The sequence below is a fragment of the Gymnoscopelus microlampas genome (genome assembly GCF_963454915.1).
Source record: "Gymnoscopelus microlampas genome assembly, chromosome: 18".
NCBI lineage: Eukaryota > Metazoa > Chordata > Actinopteri > Myctophiformes > Myctophidae > Gymnoscopelus > Gymnoscopelus microlampas.
In genome coordinates, this window is record NC_139955.1 from 11,710,671 (window position 1) to 11,733,162 (window position 22,492).

The 22,492-nt window shown below is 40.3% G+C and overlaps 1 protein-coding gene across 1 annotated transcript in view; it reads left to right on the forward strand.

Annotated features, from left to right (window-relative positions):
* tenm1 (teneurin transmembrane protein 1) overlaps positions 1-22,492 on the forward strand; it is a gene marked incomplete at its 5' end in the record, with an annotated part of 403,177 nt that overhangs the window by 106,395 nt on the left and 274,290 nt on the right. The window contains 1 exon segment of the mRNA XM_084041664.1: positions 17,875-18,163. Within this exon segment, the coding sequence (XP_083897790.1) occupies positions 17,875-18,163 (289 nt within the window).

Below are 22,492 nucleotides of genomic sequence, written 5' to 3' on the forward strand. Positions count from 1 at the left end.
GCATTTCCTTTTGGAAAATGTAGACTTGTATGTTTGATATCTCTATTTAACTATTTAATTTCAAATGTATGTTAACCACATTAACCCTGACATCCCTATTTCGGGAACATTTCCAAAGGTTTTCACACTTTTTTTTATTTTAGTATCAAAAACAACAAAAAATGGCAGATCTAAAAGTGCACAACACTTCGCCTAGCGGCGCGTTGTGAGCTTGTAGATCGTCTATTTTTTGTACAATAAATCATGTACAGTGCTGTACGGCTTGAGTGGTTAAGAAAATGTATTTTTTTGTTGTTTGTGTTTTTACAGTGTAGGTGGGGGTGGGGGGCAGTGGTGGAAGAAGGACTCAGATATTTTACTTAATAAAAGTAGCAATACCACAATATAAAAATACTCTGTTACAGGTAAAAGGCCTGTGTTCAAAATATTACTTGAGTAAAAATTATTAAATTACATTTTATTTTTATTAAATTAACTTTAAATAATAAAGTATTGGCATCAAAATATAGTTAAGTACCAAAAGTAAAAGTACTAAAATGTTTGAAAATAACAGATCTACAAGCTCAAAGCGTTGTGAGCTTGTAGATCTGCTATTTTCAAATAGCCTACAGTATGTATAAAATAGGGCTGAAGTGGTTAATGTATTACCAATATAATCTTTTATATCTGAAAAGTTATAAGTAAACGTATTGAAATTTGGAAACACTCCAGTAAAGTAAAAAATACATCAAAATTGTACCTGAGTACAGCACTTGAGTAAATGTACTGTTGTTAAATGTTACTTTACCACCACTGGTGGGGAGTTGGTATTGACTACATGTGTTGAAACACACAAACATTGCACTGTGCTCTTGGCATTGTTATGAAAGCATTGGTGCGGCGGAGACATTTTGTACCGCTGACAGAGAGGATGTTCAGTGGTCTGCGAGCAGCAGCCGGGGTGAGCGCACACACACTATATTCACTGGGAGGTGTCAACATGGAGGTAAGGTGTTATTACATTGTGTTGTGACTCGCTTCTATTATGAGAACCGTGGGAACATTGTGACTCTTGATTGTGCCTCTCCAGCTCCTTGCAAACAGGTGCAATCTCGTTCCACTCCAGGATATTAGTCAGTGTTCCTGGAACATCCAGTCGCGCAACGCAATCTCGATTGCATTTTTTTTAACCCATTAAGACCTGAGGCGATTCTTACTTTTTTTTTCTAAATCCTAACAGTTTTTTTTTTTTTTTTTTTTTTTTAAATAGCAGATCTACAAGCTCATAGCGCGGCACTCGGTGCCGCGCTATGAGCTTGTAGATCTGCTATTTTTTAATAGCCAAAGAGATCTAAAGTGACACAGATGCGTTTGACGTCTCAATGGGTTGTTAATCAACCACTTTCAAACCTGACGTCACGTCCCTATTTTGGGCACGTCATTATAAGCGAAACATGTTTTTGAATTGTTTTGAATAGGGCTGCTTTAATGACTATAATCATGATCCTGGTTATTTTTCTGAAAATTGTAATCACGATCAATCACGATGATTGATGATGATCATTTTCGTCGCGAAAAGATAATAACTAATAGTAATATATTCTCAGATATGCTCTCGGATACGCTTAGAAATGTACCAGAAGTTGTATATTTTTAAATGACAGGGTCTAATAACTATTCTTATTTGGAAACAAGAAAACTGCAACTATCAGCCAATGGATAAAGCACCTTTCACCCTCCCTGTCAATCTGTAGGAAAAAAACTGTGCATGTGCTTTTAGACCATGGGTGCGCAGGCTTCATTAACCCATTAATACCTGGAACGCAACTGTGTCACTTTAGCTTTCTTTGGCTATTCAAAAATAGCAGATATACAAGCTCATATCGCGGCACCGAGTGCCGCGCTATGAGCTTGTAGATCTGCTATTTTTGAAAAATCGTGAAAACATTTTTTTTCGATTTTTTTCAAAAAACTGTTAGGATTTAGAAAACATTTTTAAGAATCGCCTCAGGTCTTAACTCATTCACTGCCAGAATTATTTCTGGCCTGTTTGAACACCGCCAAGATTTTTCATTGAAAAAAAAAAGTACTCAGGGGCCGAGATACAGAATTTTTAAGTTTTAAGTTAACAAGGAAGTGGATGGGAGTCTATATCTTCGAAAAATCATATCTCCTTGGTCTTTGGGTCAAAAAAAAAAAAAAAAATCTAAAAAAAAAAAAAAAAAAAAAAAAAATATTTTTATTTTTTTAATTTTTTTTAAAAAGTCGTTTTAGTCGTTCTTGGCAGGCATGGCTTATGGACAGAAGTCGTTTTAGTCGTTCTAGGCAGTATATGAGTTAATGGGTTAAGGGCCGTTCCCCTCTGGAGGACTGACGTGCAACATGACGTGCACGTGCACGAACGCAAGTAGTGCAGTTCGGAAAAAAAACACAGCGGTAGCATTTTACAGCGCCGCTGAGTGACGTGTGGTCCACAACAACATGAAAATGGAAGCTGGAATTTTCCAATTAAGTGTTGTGTGACATGTTACAGTGGTATTTACGTGAAGCTGCAGCACTAACAAACATGTTTGATGTCCCGGACGCACTGTGTTGAGAAGGAGATTGACAGGGCATAATAATAATAATAATAGCAAACTTGGAAAAAGCACAACTCCATGGTAGACGTGTATACATTTGGGATATGATAAAACTAATAGTTATTAGGGCTTCAACGAAGGATAATTTTTCTTAACCAATTAAGCCCCTATATCTGTCATCGTACGATGAATAGCGAAAATAGCTGACAAAGCTCCCTACCCCTCACAACGCTGAGAGTTGTGAGCTTGTAGATCTGCCAGAGAGGGGAGTTAAACCCTATACTGTACTTCTTCATATGACACGTAGCGAAAATAGCAGATATACAATACAAGCTCACAACGCGTCAGCTCGTAGGTCTGCTAATTTTGCTATTTTGGGGAAAATGTGCCGAAAATAGGGACGCCAGGGTTAATGTGGTTAACATAGACTTAAAGACATTATAAAATGTTGATATTATCAAACATACATTTCTCAAATGCAATGTAATTCATTCAGTCTGACCAGAGGCAAGGGATAAAACATAGGTGGGATATCAAATGCAGAGGCATGGCCTCACAACAATATCAGCCCAGAGCGCCCAACAACCCCCGCCCAATTGCGTGCGTGTGCGTGTGTGGGTGTGTGTGCATGCGTGCGTGTGTGTGTGTGTGTGTGTGTGTGTGTGTGTGTGTGTGTGTGTGTGTGTGTGTGTGTGTGTGTGTGTGTGTGTGTGTGTGTGTGTGTGTGTGTGTGTGTGTGTGTGTGCAGCGATATTGAATCCAGGTTTTGAGAATGCTTCAGGTTATTAATAAGCCTGAGACAGTTCAATAGTTGAAGAGGTTTATCTGCTCCATCGTGACCTTTCCGAAGCAGAGCTAATTTGCTTGTTCATTTTCTCGTCAGCGTGATTGCAAGTCACCCGGGCTGGAAACCTTTCCTTTATTTGATTTGATCTGTCTCATAATAAACCATGTTGTGTAATAAGAAACAGTTTGGGAGAGTATTTGATTAGACGGTGTTGGTCCCATTGACTTGTGATAATGCATTGTTGCCACCGATGTCTTTAGAATAAGATTATAACTCGGCCATTAAGGTTATGCAAATAAGGCCCGCCCACGGCTGTGCATGATGCAGCTGGGACTCAGTTTGGTGACCGGCGACAGCGGTGTTTGCGGGCCATAATTTATTCGGCACTTACAGACCTGTATTTTCATTTATTCACCAAGACAATGAGAAAACACTTAAAATGTAATAAACTGTGTCATATTATTGTCATTGAGGAACTGCCCCAGTAGAAGAATAAATGGTAGTTCCGGTTGGATTTCCAGCCAGTTAGGGGATGGAGTGGGTTGAGTACAGCCAGGGCAGGAGTTGCTCGCTGACTTTGTTGGCACTGTAGTGTACGCAGACATTCTATGGATGGACTATGGTAGTGGTTCTCAAACCTTTTTTATTTCAAGAACCCCCAGTTTGGTATGCATTAGTCCACAGACCCCAATGACGTGAAATGAAACCAAATGTAACTCAAACAGAAAATGGAACCAAATCCATTTAATGGATTTGGTTCCATTTTCTGTTTTGAGTTACACATCCGTAAGGGTCCATTTGGTTCCTAACTATCAATAAGTTAGCTGGGAACCCCCTGGAACCTCCTCAAGGACCCCTGGGGGTCCCCGGACCCCACTTTGAGAACTACTGGACTAGGGGGAAGCTATTTATGGCGGGCAGCCATGTCCATACTGAAACTTTTGCATGCAGTTCATCACACGGCACTAAGATCCATCACTGGGTGATAGTTATGGAACTCACCACTGCCTAGTGTTCCAAAAAACTGGCCTCCCTGGTCTGTCATCGAGAGCATATGTTTTTATGTATTTATAAAGCTATTTTACAAAAGCTCCCCTCCTATCTGTCGGAACGTTTGGTAGACACTCCACCCGTTCACACACGTGGCTCACCCTGCAGGTTCCAAAATCCATACAGAGTTAGAAAGATCGGTTTTCTGTTACCGTGCCCCGCATTCATGGAATGTGCCTCAAAAATATTATAAGATGTCCACCTCGATACCACCGAGTCGAGGCATAATTGCCTTGTTTTATTGATTTCAACTGCCCTTGCTTTTTGTACTGTCACTGCCAATTAATTCTATCCAGTCAGGAGAGAGGACAACACAAAGATCATTTATCAGCTATAGTGTTCCAGTTCCAATCTTTTTTGTTGTTGTTTGTTGCATCACTTTCCAATTTCACTTGTTTATCCTGTATCCTGTAGAGTTCTCTGTCCTGATTGTGTAGAATTGGCTTCGACCTGCAAGTGTATTTTCTGTTTACTAAAGAGACAGGCAGACCCCCTGCTACCGAACAAACACTATAGCAATGATTGCTATCCGAATATAGATCTATTTAACACTTATTTTAACAGAAGAATATCAGCTTATGCTGATTAGTCAGCTACTACCTTACAAGTCCTAGGGCTGATGAGCCGGAGGACGGATAATGGCATATCACTCGCTCTGTCCTTATATCACTCCCCTCACCCAGGGCAAAAAAAGAGACTGGATATATGATAGAATACTTTATTTTCCCTTGAGGGGAAACACATTTGTTACAGCAGCCAGGAGCAGCAGGAAGAAAAAGACTTGGATGGACCTGAAAAGAAAGAATAATTCCGATATCAACTAAACCATCTACGTAAAAAAAAACATTATGTACATGGACTAAGATTCATAACCACTGAGCTGGGGCTCAAAACCAATTTAAAAAGCAATACGGCGAGAGAAGGATTTCTGAATGGCCTGAAAGGACTCTTACTTATGATGGACCAGAGAGTGTCTTTTCACTAAACCTGAACTACCACTTTAACCCTTTAAGACCGGGAAAGCGTCTGTGTCACTTTAGATTTCTTTGGCTATTCAAAAATAGCAGATATACAAGCTCATAGCGCGGCACCGAGTGCCGCGCTACGAGCTTGTAGATCTGCTATTTTTGAAAAATCGTGGAAATGTGTGCAAATCTTTGACACTCTTAGAATCGGCCTCAGGTCTTGATGGGTTAACAGACCAGCCTCACTGCAGTGACACACAACACAGTGGTACTCTGAAACATCTCTCTCTCTCTCTCTCTCTCTCTCTCTCTCTCTCTCTCTCTCTCTCTCTCTCTCTCTCTCTCTCTCTCTCTCTCTCTCTCTCTCCCACCCATCCCTTCAGGGGGTAATTTTCAACACAGAGAGGTGGGAGAGACCAAAATAAACCTCTGTGTTCCACATCCCATTAGTTTGGACTAAACAGCACCTCCAGGTGATGAGACCAATAAATTACCTGGGTAAGTGTGTTATCCATGGGTCTGTCTTCGGCCAAATCTGCTTAGCGCTCTAAATCTCCTAGTCCGTTAGTAACCGGAATGTAATATCCGTACGTTAGGTGATAATGCGCTATGATAGAATACCATTTATTGTTCTGAGGTAAATGCGTTTTTTTTTTTTACAAGGAGGAATCAGTGGCCACCAGCGTTTACAGATCTCTCATTTTGTATGATGCCTTTTAGAGCTTAGGCTGTTTTCTATACTATTTATGCATGTATAAAAAATGTCTGTATGTACTGTTTGTCCAGTGACAACAAGGCGCCAAGGAATAAGCGCTGGAATTGAAGCCCATTCCCTGGTTCTCTTACCCATTAAGACCTGAGGCGATTCTTAAAAATGTTTTCTAAATCCTAACAGTTTAAAAAAAAACACGATTTTTCAAAAATAAAGCTCATAGCGCGGCACTCGGTGCCGCGCTATGAGCTTGTATATCTGCTATTTTTGAATAGCCAAAGAAATCTAAAGTGACACAGATGCGTTCCAGGTCTAAATGGGTTAAAAGGATTCCTGGCTAATATGGCCTTATATGACTTAATACATTATAATTGCCCTATGTAACTAAATGTTTAAATTAAAAACATCTTAAATATTTATTTTAGAAATCGTACGTCCTTTCACTCGATAGGGACCGCTCCCGTCGCAAGTTGATGATGCCGTTTGTCCATGTGTGGTACAGCCCTATGGAATGCATGTGTTAATAAAAAACAACTGAATACTTCCTTAATTGAGCAATATTTTAAATACTTGTATTAGCCTATGCATGATATACTAGACCACACATGGACAAATGACATCATCAACTTGTTCTCCCTATTGAGTGAAAGATTAACTATTTCTAAAATAAATTAAGTATTTAACGTGTTTAACTTTTAATTTTATTTATAGAGGGCAATTATCCATTTACAGTATTATACAGTATTATGGCATATAAGGCTTATTAGCCAGAGATCCTTTTAAGGCATGCAGTTCCTATTAATGGCCCAGCAGATAAACATAAAGACTTTATGTTTTAAATCGCTAGTTTAAAGTCTTTTTTTTTTAAATCATCATGATATGCGCTTAGTAAATTATTTATTATTGATTAGTAAACCATTCATTATACAATGAATGATAAAGTAGGATATGTTTCTGGGGCTTCTACTGGTTCTACTGTGTGAAGACCCGCCCTCGATGCGGTTGCAGCCAATAGCAGTCGTTTTGCGGTTTCATTTCGGGATCGGAAGTTCAAAGATGGCGGTTTTCAATTAGCAGAAAAAGTGGCTTCAAAACGGTCTGTAGAAACCAATGGGGCTCCCTTTGTCCATATATTTTACAGTCTAAAAAAGTGAAAAAGCCCACACACTGTGCGTATTACTGTACATATTAACCCATTCAATCCGGGAACGCATCCGTGTCATTTTAGATTTCTTTTGGCTATTCAAAAATAGCAGATATAGAAGCTCATAGCACAGCACCGAGTGCCGCGCCATGAGCTTGTATATCTGCTATTTTTGAATAACATTTGTGCAAATCTTTGAATGAACACATTTTCAAGATTTTTCAAAAAATAGCAGATCTACAAGCTCATAGCGCTGCACTCGGGGCCACGCTATGAGCTTGTAGATCTGCTATTTTTGAATAGCCAAAGACTATCTAAAATGACAGAGATGCGTTCCCGGTCTAAATGGGTTAACCACTTAAACCTTTTACACATTGTGACTAATAAAATCAAATTAACGCCCAATAGGGGCACCGTGTTGAAAGTGGTTAGAACAAACCTAGTTTAGAAAGGAAAGCATGTTTTACACGTCTAAAAGGTTATGTGTGCATGTACTGTAGCGCGTGTCAGTGCGGTGAACGCAGACAAGTGACGGTGACAAATTATGGACATTATGTTTGGGTGGGGGAAATGCAAAGTATAGACATCTTTGACTTTTTTTGGGGGGAGAAAGGTCTTAGTTTTTTCCCTCAGGCTGCATTCTGCACACACAAAGGGAGGCTTTGGCTCACCTTGAGCTCCGGTTATTCAAATGCAATGAATCCTGGGATGTACTGTATAGGGCTCTGGTTTTATTAGTGAGATTAGTGAGCACAAAAGACCTTTTGTTACGTTTTATATCAATGCTTGTTCTAAAACAATAGGCACTGCAACGGATCACGTTCCAGAATGATAAAGGAACGTAGGATTGTTGGGGAAGTATAACTAAAACCAGAGCTTGCGTGTCAACTATTATGTTTTAATATTGTGTCATGGTTTTATGATGTGAATCAAATGCTGGTGGAGCACATACGCATTGTTATTATGTTGGTATTCATTTCAAGCTCCAAAGATGTAAGCTTTGATGAAGTATCTGATGGCGATTGTGCTTGGGACCAATTTAAAACTATAGACACTGTATGTAACATACAGTACAGTACATGGCCCTGTTAATGTACTGCATAAGATCAGCGGTAATCTCTGGTTTTCAGATGCAATACCACACTTTGACGATGAGATGCTGTTTGGACAAAGGCTGGGAAATCTAATGCCTCAGTAGATTGGACTTACTATTACTTACTTACTTACTTACTATTCCATCTGAAAGCTGTTAGTGGAAATGTAAACAATCCCACACAATTCTGGAAATTGATTAAATCTGTTATTGGTTGTAAAGTTTCTGATAGCCTCCCTGACCACCTCAAGACAGATGATAAGACAAATTCAGGATAAAAAAAACAATATTGTTGTGTTTTTTAATGAGCATTTAAGTTCTTCTGGAGCAGTTTTTAATCATTCTAATGCTGACTTTGACACTTCTGTGTAATGTTCTATGACGAACACTGTTGCAAGCGAAGCGCCGTTATAAATCCCTTCCATTTTGAACCTGCCACTGCTGCTGAAGTTGCTAAAGCCCTGAAAGATATGGAGGGGGAAAAGTCAACAGGCCTGGAAAATCTAGACCCATATCTCCTAAAGACAGCAGCTTATGCACTGCAAAGCCTACTGCTGCTGTTTTTAATCTTAGTTTTGTGACCAGCGCAATCCCTAAAATATGGAAATCTGCTTATGTCCTTCCGTTATATAAAAAAAAAGTGCAAATGCAAATGCAGACCATTTAAAAGAGCGAGAGATCCCTCAGATGTGAATAACTATCGCCCCATTTCTATGCGCCCTGTCCTAGCCAAAGTCTTTGAATCCCCTGTGAATGTTTAATTAAAGCCGTTCCTAATGGAAAATAACATCCTGAGTGAGGTTGAGTCCACTGTGCGCCGTGCCGAACAACACCCCTTAGCTGTTCTAAAATCACTGTGAACCAGGGCCTCTTGGGGCTTATTGCTTTATTAAACTAGAAGGCCATCCTATCTTTGTAGCTTTCTCTACTTTGCCTCTAATAGCCACCACATCTGGTGGCTACTTCTCAAAGGACACAGAGTACTTACTGAACTAGGAAACACCACCTCTTATTTGCACCTATTCGAATATTCAACCAATATATTCGCTTGGGGGGGCGGTTTGTTTGGGTGAAATTGTTCTGGGGATTTGTTCATTTTTTTCATCAAACGGCCTATAAACTGTTTTTCAGAAATAAACAAGAGACAACATGCACATTTTTTACATTATTGTAACTAAATCATTAAAAACGTGGGGAAATGAAAAATATGTTTTTCACACTTTTAGAGCATACCCATGGTCAATCCATTTTTGTGTATTTTGTTATATCAAAAGTCCCTAAAATTAGATTTTTAATTACTTCCTGTAAACGCAAAATAGAGAATAAATAAATATTATACCCACACTAGGTATCCTCTAAAATGTAGAATGGGCAGGGTTTGAATGACAATATAGCCTTTGCAACATTTTTTTTTTTTAATTAAAATAAAATAAATATATATATATATATATATATATATATTTAAAAAAAATAACATCATATTTTTATATGATTATTCTGACCCATCCCTACACTTAAACCCTACAGATATGTATGGTCGGCTATAGACTTCTCTTTGCCGAAAATAGCCGATCAACAAGCTCCCAACACGGAGCAATGCGTGTTGAGCTGGACGTTCGCCCCAGAATAGGGACGCTAGGATTTTTCAGATAGCCTGGTTACATTTCTGATAAAGAATTCTTTGCAGGAAGAGTGTCATTGTATTCTGTAGATTACCATTGATTACACACCTTTAACCAAGCAGGGTAATTCATATAGCCTACTGTATGTATTCATGTTTTACGTATGATATACTATACTGACGCTTTAATTTGATTGTTGCTGCTGTTTGTTTAATGCATTTTTCCAGTCATGGAAAACTGGACAGGATAGTTGTCCTGGAAAATATGTTATGTGTATATAACCAGCAATGACTGCAAATTAGCCTTCCTTCGGTGTTGCATGTTCCGAGGCATCTGCTGTACATTGTAGTTACAGTACATTGCGAAATCATATCGTTTTGCCCACCACATTAATATAAAAGGTTCAGCCAGTATCTGCGTGTTTTATGAAAGACGCGCATTGCAGGATGTGTTGAACACGGCCACCGCTGGAAAGCACAATACGGACTACACAGTCTGATTTGTTCGTCAAGGTGACTCAAACCTGAGTGCACTGAGATGTGATTACACTTGCATTCACATCTTGAAAATAACTAGTTTCAATAAATACTTTAGCCTCGCCGCTTTTGTCAAGTGAGAGCAGAAGCAGTTAAAATTCTTTCCTATTACTGGTCACACATAATAGCATCCTTTCAGCACTTTCTCCTAACAGAGAGAGGTCCTCTGTTACCTATTTTTGAACATAAATATTGTGACCCTTATTAAACTTATTGCTGTGCAACAATATTTGCACAGCATATTGGCACTTTAGGTATTTGCTATTTGCACTGTATTAATTTGCACAGTTTTGCACATTTTATTGTTTATTGAATACATTGTAACTGAACATTTTGAGTTATTTCCTGTCCACTCGGCTAACTAGTTCCACCTGTGGAGACAGAAATGGTTGGTGCTAATCATGATGGGCAGGTGCAGTAAGTGTTATTGAGTGCAATATGTACAGTATGAGAAGTGTAATATAGTCACTATGAACGTCAGATCTCTCCAAAAAAAGAAAGAAAAAAAACATAAAAATATGCGATCTAGCTCAAGGCCTATGGGCGCACGTTTTTAGCTGTGGCGGACCCGGGATGGAGTTATGACATTTTTCTACTGTACCATTCATCCTAGGATATCATAACATCATAGAAGAGGTAAGAAAACCGTGGTCCAAAATTCCCCTTTAAGTTACCCGTTCAAGTTGTGCTGTTCTGTTCCAGTATAATTGGCCTGGACCAAGTCCGAATGTCAGAGGGGGGTTGTGATGTGTATTTAGAGTTGCTATGGTTTGTTATAGTAGTAAACAAATAATCATTGTGAAAGAGTACTTTTGTAGTTAATGGAGACTTTTTTATATATATGTTTTAGAACACCCCTTTGAATGGTGCAGTCTAGCTCACCTGGGTATAAAAGGCTGCTGCCAGTCAATATCAGGTGGAGCTGTGAGTGCAGAGCTGCGTGTGTCCTTGTGCATTGTGCTGTGGTGAATAAACACACCTTTTTGGTGGAACCATAGGCCTCTGTATTGAATTCCAGCCCCAAATCGGGCATTTTCACTCCCCTAAACCTGGCGATGAATAGTTACCATGGGTAATAATAATGATAATAATAATTTAAAAAACATTTCTCCCCAACAGTTCAAAAACTTTTATAATATGCAACAAAAGTCAATATTGCTCCTATTTGAAGTAAATTGTATCAGAGCAATTCATGAGCGTGTGGCTCTCCATTTTCATTTACTAAGTAAATAAAGTCCTCCAGTCCGCCACTCAGAACTCAATTTGAGAATAAAGTACTCTTTATCATTCTGATAGATTAGTCCTCTGGTGTATACTTTTTGTTCTTTTTTCTTTATTTTTTACAGTTCCTGTTAAAAAAGAGGGAAAAAAAGAAATATGTTTGTTTTCCCTTGAATAAAGCTGCAGAGGTGGATGCAGTCTTTTCCATAATCCAAAGACAATTAAGAGACTCTGAAAATGACTATCCCCAGTTAAGGACATGTACTGGTTACTTCACATCTCCCCAGTTAAGAACATGTACTGGTTTCTCCATAACATGCTATGAATACAATTCTTATTAATTGTGCTCTCAAGTGAAACAAATCTAAACAACATAACACGTGAACAAGTAACCAACATAGATCTGCATACTAGCATCCATAAGAATGCATACAAGGACAGAGGAGTGCTAAAGTGAGATGGAGTCTAAAGAGGAGAACGAGTGAGTGAGTCTGCAGTCTTGACTGCAAGGAGGAGTTTATTCCACCGCTTAGGAGCCAGGAGGGAGAACAGAGATCATTTTCAGACCGAAAAATTATTATTAAATCGTAATCCTTCACATGTGAGCTCTTATTTGGCGGGTAAATTGTACCTTTCTACTTGAGGGTGAATCATGATAGAATTGCGACACCAGTCTCTCTCTCCCCTATTATCACATCAGCCAGACACTGAAATCCATGCCTCCCTCTCCACACACACAAAAGGCAGATTTCTCTCATCTTGAGTTCGGTGCTTCACCTATTCACTTGCAATGAGTTTGGTGATGGGAGTCTGGCTGGAGATTACTCAAGATAATATCATCTTTTGTTACATTCTGATTGCTGCTCTTGTTCTAACACAACACGGAGCAGCTGTTGATGTTTTAAAGTTTCATTGATTAGGGGAACATGGAAGGATTGTTGTTGGTGTATTGAACTAAATTAAAACCCAAATCAGAGCTCTCATGTGAAGGATCGTTTGAATGTATTAGCGCCCGAGCACTGCACCAGAGAGAAGCCCTTTTGAAATGGAAAGAAATATGATTTGTTATTATTATTTTAGCACCAAGCTGGGAAGGCCCGGTCGTAGCTGCTTGCAGCTTAAATGTTATATTTCATGAATGATTGTATTGTATAGCATTGATATGATTGAAATAAAAAAATCCTTCAATTGTTGGGTTAGGTATTACCTAAATCTATACGTTCCAATACTTCAGCCCATTGACTGGAGGGGACCCCAGTCAAATAGCAAAAAAAAAAAAATAGCAATCTTAAACTCGCTGCGCTTTTTTTCCCCCGTCTATTTGTCGTCCCCCTAGTGGTGGCTCACCTCGGCAGTGGCTTGTATTATGTTATAATTATATATAAGGATAGTTCCGGTCCTCAATTATGATCGGCTGAGCCGTGTTCAAAGCCTAAACTGGAGCTCCCAGGGCTCTATACTAGGTCCCCTCCCTTTTCCCCCTCTACACCAAATCTCTAGTAGGGACTTGGGAGGTTAGGGATTCATCCTACTATAATTCTAGTAACCTCTGTCCGTTTGTAGTGGGTCTGTAGTGGGAGTAGGTGAAGCTACCCGGTTCTCCTCAGTGGCTGGACCAATTGCTCTGATTTTGCACACAGCCATCGACCATTACCATCTGAACTTAACTGTGAAGCCCGTTTTTCAATTTCATCAAATCTCAGCTTCTTATTAGCGCTTTTGTGTCAAAGAATGTCGCCATGGTTACGGGGCTGCCCAGCTATGGGACGAACTGCCTCCCGGGTTGCCAGATCATGTGCGCATATCCCCCCACGGATGCGCTGCGCCGACCGGGTATGGTCTAGTAATTATATATAAGGATAGTCCCGGTCCTCAATTATGATCGGCTGAGCCGTGTTCAAAGCCTAAACTGGAGCTCCCAGGGCTCTATACTAGGTCCCCTCCCTTTTCCCCCTCTACACCAAATCTCTAGTTGGGACTTGGGAGGTTAGGGGTTCATGTGGTTAATTGGGATATGTCTGTGATTTTGGTGCCACTTTTGTTAACCGTTTATAAAGGCAAAAAGGCCATGCAATGCTGTGGTTTACAATGATTTTAGAACGGCTACGGTGGTTTATCATGTCATGGATAAAACACCCCTTAGCTGTCAATGTTAAACCCCAGCCTCTTGGGGCTCACTGCTTTTTTTTAATAAGCTACCTCTCCTGTACCAATATGATCATCCACATTCTATTTCCATATCAAGTTGAAAGTTGCATTGCATCATTCCAAAATGTCTCGATGTTCTGTTACAGCATTGGTTCTCAAAGTGGGGTCCGGGGACCCCCAGGGGTCCTTGGGGGGGCGTTCCAGGGGGTCCCCCAGTAAAATGTGTTATAAAATATAGCATCACAATCATTTTAACCTTCTATACTTTGGCTATTCAAAAATAGCAGATCTACAAGCTCATAGCGCGGCACCGAGTGCCGCGCTATGAGCTTGTAGATCTGCTATTTTTGAAAAATCGTGAAAATGTGTGCAAACCTTTTGAATATGTATACGTTTTTCAAGCCAACATTTGTAACTCAAATCTTTGCTTCTGGGGGTCCCTGGAACAAAATATTTGAGATGGGGGTCCGTGGCCAAATACTTTTGGGGGTCCTTGACATGAAAAAGTTTGAGAACCGAGTTGAGTTACAGTACCTCATTGATCAATATTTGAATCTTGAATTTAGCTTTAACTTTTCTTTCCTGAGCTGGTTGCTGCAGTAGCTCCATGGGAGCTCCATGCACAGATTCCACCATTCAACCTCATCTTTGAAGTTCTGCTGCTTCACACGCAAAACAAATGCGACTAGAACGCCGTCTCCATGCGTTGATTGGGTAATAAGCTGCTGCCAGGCTAAATCTGATGTTAATTTCACACAGATTGCGGCCGCAAATTACGGGAAAGAGACAGCTGCTTGCGCTGTACCTGTTAATGCATGTTAATCTGGCCCTAAACTTCCGATTACCTGTGTGGTTTCAATTTCTATTGCATGTAATCATATAAACGTAACAACTTAAATTATAGCTCAAATGCAAAACTTTTGCGCGCCATGAAGCTTGTGGAATTTCATGCTTAAGCCCTACTTAATTGACCGGGGTCCCCCAGGGCTCTATACTAGGCCCCTTCCTGTTTTCGCTACACACTAATATACTGTGTCTTCCCAACACATTGCAACACGATGCGTTGTGAGCTTGTAGATCTGCTATTTTTTTGCCGAATGTTCAACCTCAGAATAGGAACGCTAGGGTTCATGTGGGTAAAGAAAACGGGGGAAGAATTATTAGCCTCTATTTACTTGTTTACCTTTTTTCCTCTAAACGTTTGAACTGTCATATCGATCGTATCGTAGCTCGTGTCAATCAGAGGAAATTGTCTCCTTATCCCCGGGCAAGACTGAGGCACCCGCCATATCGCTGGCAGTTTTCTTTTCTTAGGATTATCCATCAATATGGTCTCTCCCCTACTGATTCTCAACTCCTCACTTCCCTCGCAAAGAATGTGTGCAAATTTAATTAGTTTGTGCAGCACGAAAAATATGATAGAACATTAACTGCATTAACTGTCAGTAACTGCAGACAGAGACCTGCAGTGTTCTCACAACCGTGGCACCACCATATGGTACCTGCACGCACGTGCGAGCGCACACACTCACACACACACACACACACACACACACACACACACACACACACACACACACACACACACACACACACACACACACACACACACACACACACATGCACCCATACGCCCACACACATACACACGCACCCATACGCCCACACACATACACACAAAATGCATGAAAATGCATGCAAACCACCATAACCCCCAGCTTGCACCTGTCTCCCAGCACGCACAAATGCAAACTCGTACACAAACGGACACACACACACACACACACACACACACACACACACACACACACACACACACACACACACACACACACACACACAGCCACGGGTGTTTGGCCAGATTGTTATTTGCATACGTCGACTTCCGAAAGAGAAGATAAAATTAACGACAGAGTGGATGACAGAGACAGAGAGAGAGACAGACAGACAGACAGACAGAGAGAGACAGGCGAACGAATAAACACAGAGAGAGAGAGAGAGAGAGAGAGAGAGAGAGAGGGGGAACGATGAAAGAACGTAAGCGATCTCCAGCTAGGTGGTGGGGATTGGCAGTGTGACTGGCTCATTCCACAGGGCCACAGATCTCATAATAAAAAAACATCACATGGGTAGTTTGAACTGGCAGGAACAGATTAAGCCCAAGCTGTTATCTCTTTAAAGAGCTCTCCGCATTCCGGCCGGCCAGGAGCCTGTTTACAGCGAGGCTGGGTGTATGTGTGTGTGTGTGTGTGTGTGTGTGTGTGACTGTGTGTGTGTGTGCGTGTGTGTGCGTGTGTGTGTGTATTCAGCCACGTACAGGAAGAGGACCTGACGGACGACAGGCTCCGTTTGGGCTCCAACCCCTGATTTATGTTCCTAAATAAGCGTAATAACAATAAAGCCACCAACCACCAACGCGCTGTTCTTTGTGATTTACAGTGCTGATGCCTCTCTCCTAATAAACCCATATTTACCCCCGCCCTCCCTCCCTCCCTTCTTCTGCTCTCACTCTATATCCCTCCTTCTCTCAATCTGTCCTCCTCAGTGGTGGAAAGTAACTAAGTACATTTACTTAAGTACTGTACTTAAGTACAATTTTGAGGTATTTTTACTTTACTTGAGTATTTCCAATTTCTGGCGACGCGTTGTGAGCTTGTAGATCTGCTATTTTCAAATATTTAGTACTTTTACTTTTGGTACTTTAAGTACATTTTTATGCCAATACTTTTGTACTTTTACAAGTACAAAAGTATTTTTAATTCATTTTTAATTCTGGACTTTTACTTGTAACAGAGGATTTTTACAGTATATTGCAGTATTGGTACTTTTACTTAAGTAAAGAATTTGAGTACTTTTTCCACCACTGTATACTGTATATGTGATACCTAGAGTCAAAGGTTGTGGCAATATAGTTATTTATGTACACGAGCATTTCTCTTTGGAATGACCTGCCTCTGTGTGTCATGCAGTCTCCATTTAAACTTCCCTTTAAAAACAGTGTGAGAATGCTGTTATGGAAGAAGCCACAGGCTAGTGATGCACTTTAATTTGCATATTAATAGTTTGGTATTTGTTGATTTTAGGTTATTTTTAGTTTTTTTGGTGGTTTTGAATTTTGCGAGTTCGTGTGGCGTGCTGCTTGCTACATCATTTATTACATTGGTTCTCAAAGTGGGGTCCGGGGACCCCCAGGGGTCCATGGGGCGGGGTTCCAGGGGGACCCCCAGCAAAATGTGTTAATATAGCATCACAATCATTTTAACCACTTAAACCTTTTATACTTTGGCTATAAAATAGCAGATCTACACGGTATAAAAATAGCAGATCTACAAGCTCATAGCACGGCACCGAGTGCCGCGCCATGAGCTTGTAGATCTGCTATTTTTGAAAAATCGTGAACATTTTGTGCAAACCTTTGAATATATATTTTTAAAGCGAACATTTGTAGCTCAAATTCTTTACTACTGGTGGGTCCCTGGAACAAAATATGTTGAGATGGGGGTCCGCGGCCAAACACATAGCATTTTGGGGGTCCTTGACGTGAAAAAGTCAGAGAACCCACTGATTTATCACACTATTTATTTCATAAAAGAACATTCAGGACCGCATTGGAAATAAGTGTTTGATTACACTCTAATGTGTATACATCCTGGGTTGAAGTTATGTTTTGTTGAATATTTGACCAAAAACAAAATCAAATCAATTAACACATTGACTGCCTGAATTATTTTCACTGCCTATTGTTATTCATGCCAGAGATTTTTCAATGAAAAAAAAAAAAGTACTCAGGAGCCGAGATACAAAATTTTAAAGTTTTAAGTTAACAAGGAAGTGGATGAGAATAAAGATCTTCGAAAATTCATATCTCCTTGGTCTTTGGGTAAAATTAAAAAAAAAAAAAGTTATTTTTTTTTTTTTGAATTTTTTTTTTTGTGCTAAAATCGAGTTAACTCGATCTTGGCAGGCAATGTGTTAACCAGTCTCTCCCTTTCTCTCTCTCCCTCCTTTCTCCTCCTCCTCCTCCCCGTCACACCACAGAGTTGCCCAGCAGTCCGGGCGGTCAGTTCACCTTCCGCCCGCTGCCGCCGCCGCCGCCCCACGCCTGCACCTGCGCCCGCCCGGCGCCCTACGCCCAGGTGAGCCTGCAGAGGAAGACCATGCCCGCCCAGCGCTGCCACAACCAGGCCCCCGGCCAGGGAGGAGGGGGCGGCCTGGGCCAGGGCCAGGGCCAGGGCGGGCCAGACGGAGGAGGAGGCGGAGGAGGCACGGATCCCGCGCACCTCCACAACAGCTGGGTACTCAACAGTAACATCCCCCTGGAGACCAGGTGAGACACTGACCCGGGCCCCCCCCCCCGCTATATATATACGGCGGCGCTCTCTGGCATCCCATACGTCGTCAAACCCTTTTTAACCCATTAAGACCCGGAACGCATCTGTGTCACTTTGAGAAAATGCATTATTTTACACTTTGGGCTATTCAAAAATAGCAGATATGCAAGCTCATAGCGCGGCACCGAGTGCCGCGCTATGAGCTTGCAGATCTGCTATTTATGAAAAATCGAGAAAATGTGTGCAAATTAATGTATTAATGTGCTTTTAAAGCGAACATTTTTAACTCAAATCTCTGCTTTTGGGGGTCCCTGGAACAACATATTTTGAGATGGGGGTCCGCGGCCAAATACATATCATTTTGGGGGTCCTTGACGTGAAAAGGTTTGAGCACCACTGGTATAGAAACATAGGGTTTTTCAGAAAACAGGATTTAGAAGACTTTTGTAGAATAGCTTCAGGTCTTAATGGGTTAACCTTCGTGTCGAGGCTAATCGTGGTTTTAATAAAAACTGGTTGTAATTAGCTCCCTACACACAGACAAATATGGGTGCCGACTGGAACCAAAAGGTGTTTGGTGAGTGATGCCGTAGAAGAAGCATTTTTGGTTCCAGAAAGAACCTTCCAGACCATTTATTTGAACGGTTCTATAAAGAACCCTAAACCCCTTAAACCGTATATAAACTTCATCAACCTGGCTGAAATGTGTTTGTCCAGAATACTAGATCTACAAGCTCACGACGCGTCACGGTGCGGCGCGACGCGTTGTGAGCTTGTAGATCTGGTATTTTCGATGAACGTCTGCCTGTTAAGACATTGTTTAATCAAAGAACTTTGACAAAAAAGGTTCTCTAGATAACTACGTGAGGAACATGAAGAACCATTCACTAGATCAAATGGTTCAAAAGAACCATTTTAGAACCTATCTATCTATCTATCTATTTTTAAGAAAGTAGATTTTCATTTTATATTTACAGTATATATATATATATATATATATATACAGTATATATACAGTATATATACAGTATATCGTTGCTGTCGGGCAGAAACGTCTTATATTATCTCCGTATTTTAACTTTTTATGTTTTTTTCACACAAAGTGACAAAAATAGCCGATCTACAAGCTCAAAATGTGGTGCATTGGGACACGTCTTGAGCTTGTAGATCGGCTATCTTTACAGTAACAGTTTTGGACATACTTTATAAGGTTTCCAACCAACAGCAACGATATAGATGTAATTTTGTCCACTTTGCACTCACACATTTTCTCACATTTGTCCGGAATATTTGTTTGACACATTTTTATGCCGTATGAGACAGTGACAATCCTACCAAAACAAAGCAAGTAAACAAACTGTCAAAAAACCTTAATGAGGCTTTTAATGTCGTGTTTAGTGTAATCACGGTGCTATTAAAACTGGGTTACGAGTTTCATGGAAATCCACAAACCAAAGAAAAAAAGACAAACCATGCCTTGAGTCACTTGATCAAAGAACATTCCTGAAATGCACCGAGTTGGCTGATTCTATTTTATTATTTTATTTTATTCTCTAACATGGGGCCTCGAGGAAAATGATATTTTTTCGCAGATTAAAGGCCTTGTTAACCCATTCAAACCGGGAACGCATCTCTGTCATTTCAGATTTCTTTGGCTGTTCAAAAATAGCAGATCTACAAGCTCATAGCGCGGCACCGAGTGCCGCGCTATGAGCTTGTAGATCTGCTATTTTTGAAAGATTGCAAAATTTGTGCAAATCTTTGAATATATATTTTTAAAGCGAACATTTGTAACTCAAATCTTTGCTACTGGAGGTCCCTTGAACGAAATATTTTACAAATGTTCACTTCAAAATATATATTCAAAGATTTGCACAAATTTCCACGATTTTTCAAAAATAGCAGATCTACAAGCTTGTAGCGCAGCACTATGAGCTTGTATATATCTGCTATTTTTCAATGGCCAAAGAAATCTCAAAACGACACAGATGATGCGCTCCCGGTCTCAGCGGGTTAAGACAGACATGCTTGGCAGTGCATTGTGGGCATGTCTGCCCACAATGCACCACTCCGGGGTATCGTTACCTGACCCTCCGTGGCGCTCAGATGAAAGACAACACAGAAACCCCCCCCCTGGCTTGTCAGATCCTTGTCTGTTCTCCTGCCCTGCCCCAGTCTTCCAAAAAAAAAGATACAAGGACGATAACATCTTCTTGTTTTTTTTCTTTTCTTTTTTCCTTCTTTTTTTTCAGGACACACTCAGCAACTCTTCATTGAAGGAGTTCATTCAGTGTGAATGGGCTTTGGGTGCCTGCCTGGTGCTGCTCCAGTAAAGCCACTGCTTAAGCCACTGCCTATCGATGCGGTACTTAACCCATTCAGACCCGGGAACGCATCCGTGTGTAATTTTTTTGATTTATTTGGCTATTCAAAAATAACAGATATACCAGCTCATAGCGCGGCACCGAGTGCCGCGCTATTAGCTGGTAGATCTGCTATTTTTGGAAAATCGTGGAAATGTGTGCAAATCTTTGAATACATAGTTTTTTTAAGAGAATATTTTTTTACTCAAAACTTTGCTTCTGGGGGTCCTTGGAACAAAATATTTTCAGATGGGGGTCAGCGGTCAAATACATATCATTTTTTACATATCATGTTGGGTGGTCCTTGACATGAAAAAGTTTGAGAACCACGGATATTATAGCAACATACGTTTAAAAAATCACCCCCAGCGTGAAGAGAGTGGTGCCTTTGACTTAACTGACTGTAACTGGTTGCATCCTTGTGTTGCAATCAGCTGCAGCTGTTGAGGCCGTGCTCAAACGGATGGGCGGACGGACGGACACACTTGACCACACACATGGTCAAGTGTAGGAGCGGCTGGCACCACTCCAAAAAAAAAGAAAATGTTAGGATTTAGAAGACATTTGTAGAATCCCCAGCTTGTATATCTGCTATTTCTGAATAGCCAAAGAAATTGAAAAAAATGACACAGATGCGTTCCCGGTCTAAATGGGTTAAAGATGCAATCCGGAACTTATTTTATTGAGTAAAAATGTTATTGTAACCAATCTGTAATCGCAGAGCAGTGGTTCTTAACCTGTGGGCCCTAGTTTTGTTCCCTCATACAGAGAGACATAAAAGGATTGCAGATTTAATATTCATAATGGTTCTTTTACATTCTTTTAGAAGGGGAAAAAAAGACAACCGCTTAAGAACAGATTGCTTTAACTATTCTCTTACATTACATAGCCTAACGGAATATTATTTCTTCAGCAGAAACCCTCAACAATGTAATTCAATATTATAGAAGTAATCATTCATAATTAGCCTATAGTAACCTCAGTGCAGTATATCTGCTCTGATGCAGCTCGCCTGGAGTGGAGAAAAAAAACGTTCTGGTTTTCCTGCAGATTTACGTTAGGGCCAAACACAGTGCAGCTACTAGCGTTAGGATCCTTTAGTCATTGTCATTTTAGATTTATTTGGGCTAATCAAAAATAGCAGATATACAAGCTCATAGCGCGGCACCGAGTGCGGGGGTCCCTGGAACAAAATATTTTGAGATGGGGGTCCGCGGCCAAATACATATCATTTTGGGGGTCCTTGTTATGAAAAAGTTTGAGATCATCCGTTTTCACACTGTTAGGATTTAGAAGACATTTGTGGAATCCCCAGAGGCAAAGATTTGAGTTACAAATGTTTGCTTTAAAAATGAATATATATTCAAAGATTTGCACCCATTTTCACGATTTTTCAAAAATAGCAGATCTACAAGCTTGTATAGCTTGTATATCTGCTATTTATGAATCACCAAAAGTTTTAAATGATGGTTATAGCTAAAATCTAAAATGACACAGATGCGTTCCCGGATTGAATGGGTTAATAACCTACAGTAGGAGTATTATATTCTGGTTAAATGCATGTCTTTATCATGTGGACTAAACACTCCAAGTACTCCCTAGTAACATTTTTCTTGACTAAAGGTACAACATGATTGCCATTAAAATATACTTACAGCAGCACCTATTCAGAAAATAGTCACTCTACGCGCCACGATGCAACGCATCTATATTTGAATAGATTAGTATAACATGGCTTTTAACTTGAAGTTTTCAAATCATTGTAGTGCAAAATTACACAGATTGGTTACAATAGCATTTTTATTCAATAAAATAAGTTCTGGATTGCAGCTTTAAGTACTGCATGGATAAGCAGTGGCTTAAGCAGTGGCTTTACTGTAACAGCACCAGGCAGCAAAGAAAATTCACACTGAATGAACTCCTTCAATGAAGAGTTGCTGAGTGCTGAGCGTGTCCTGAAAA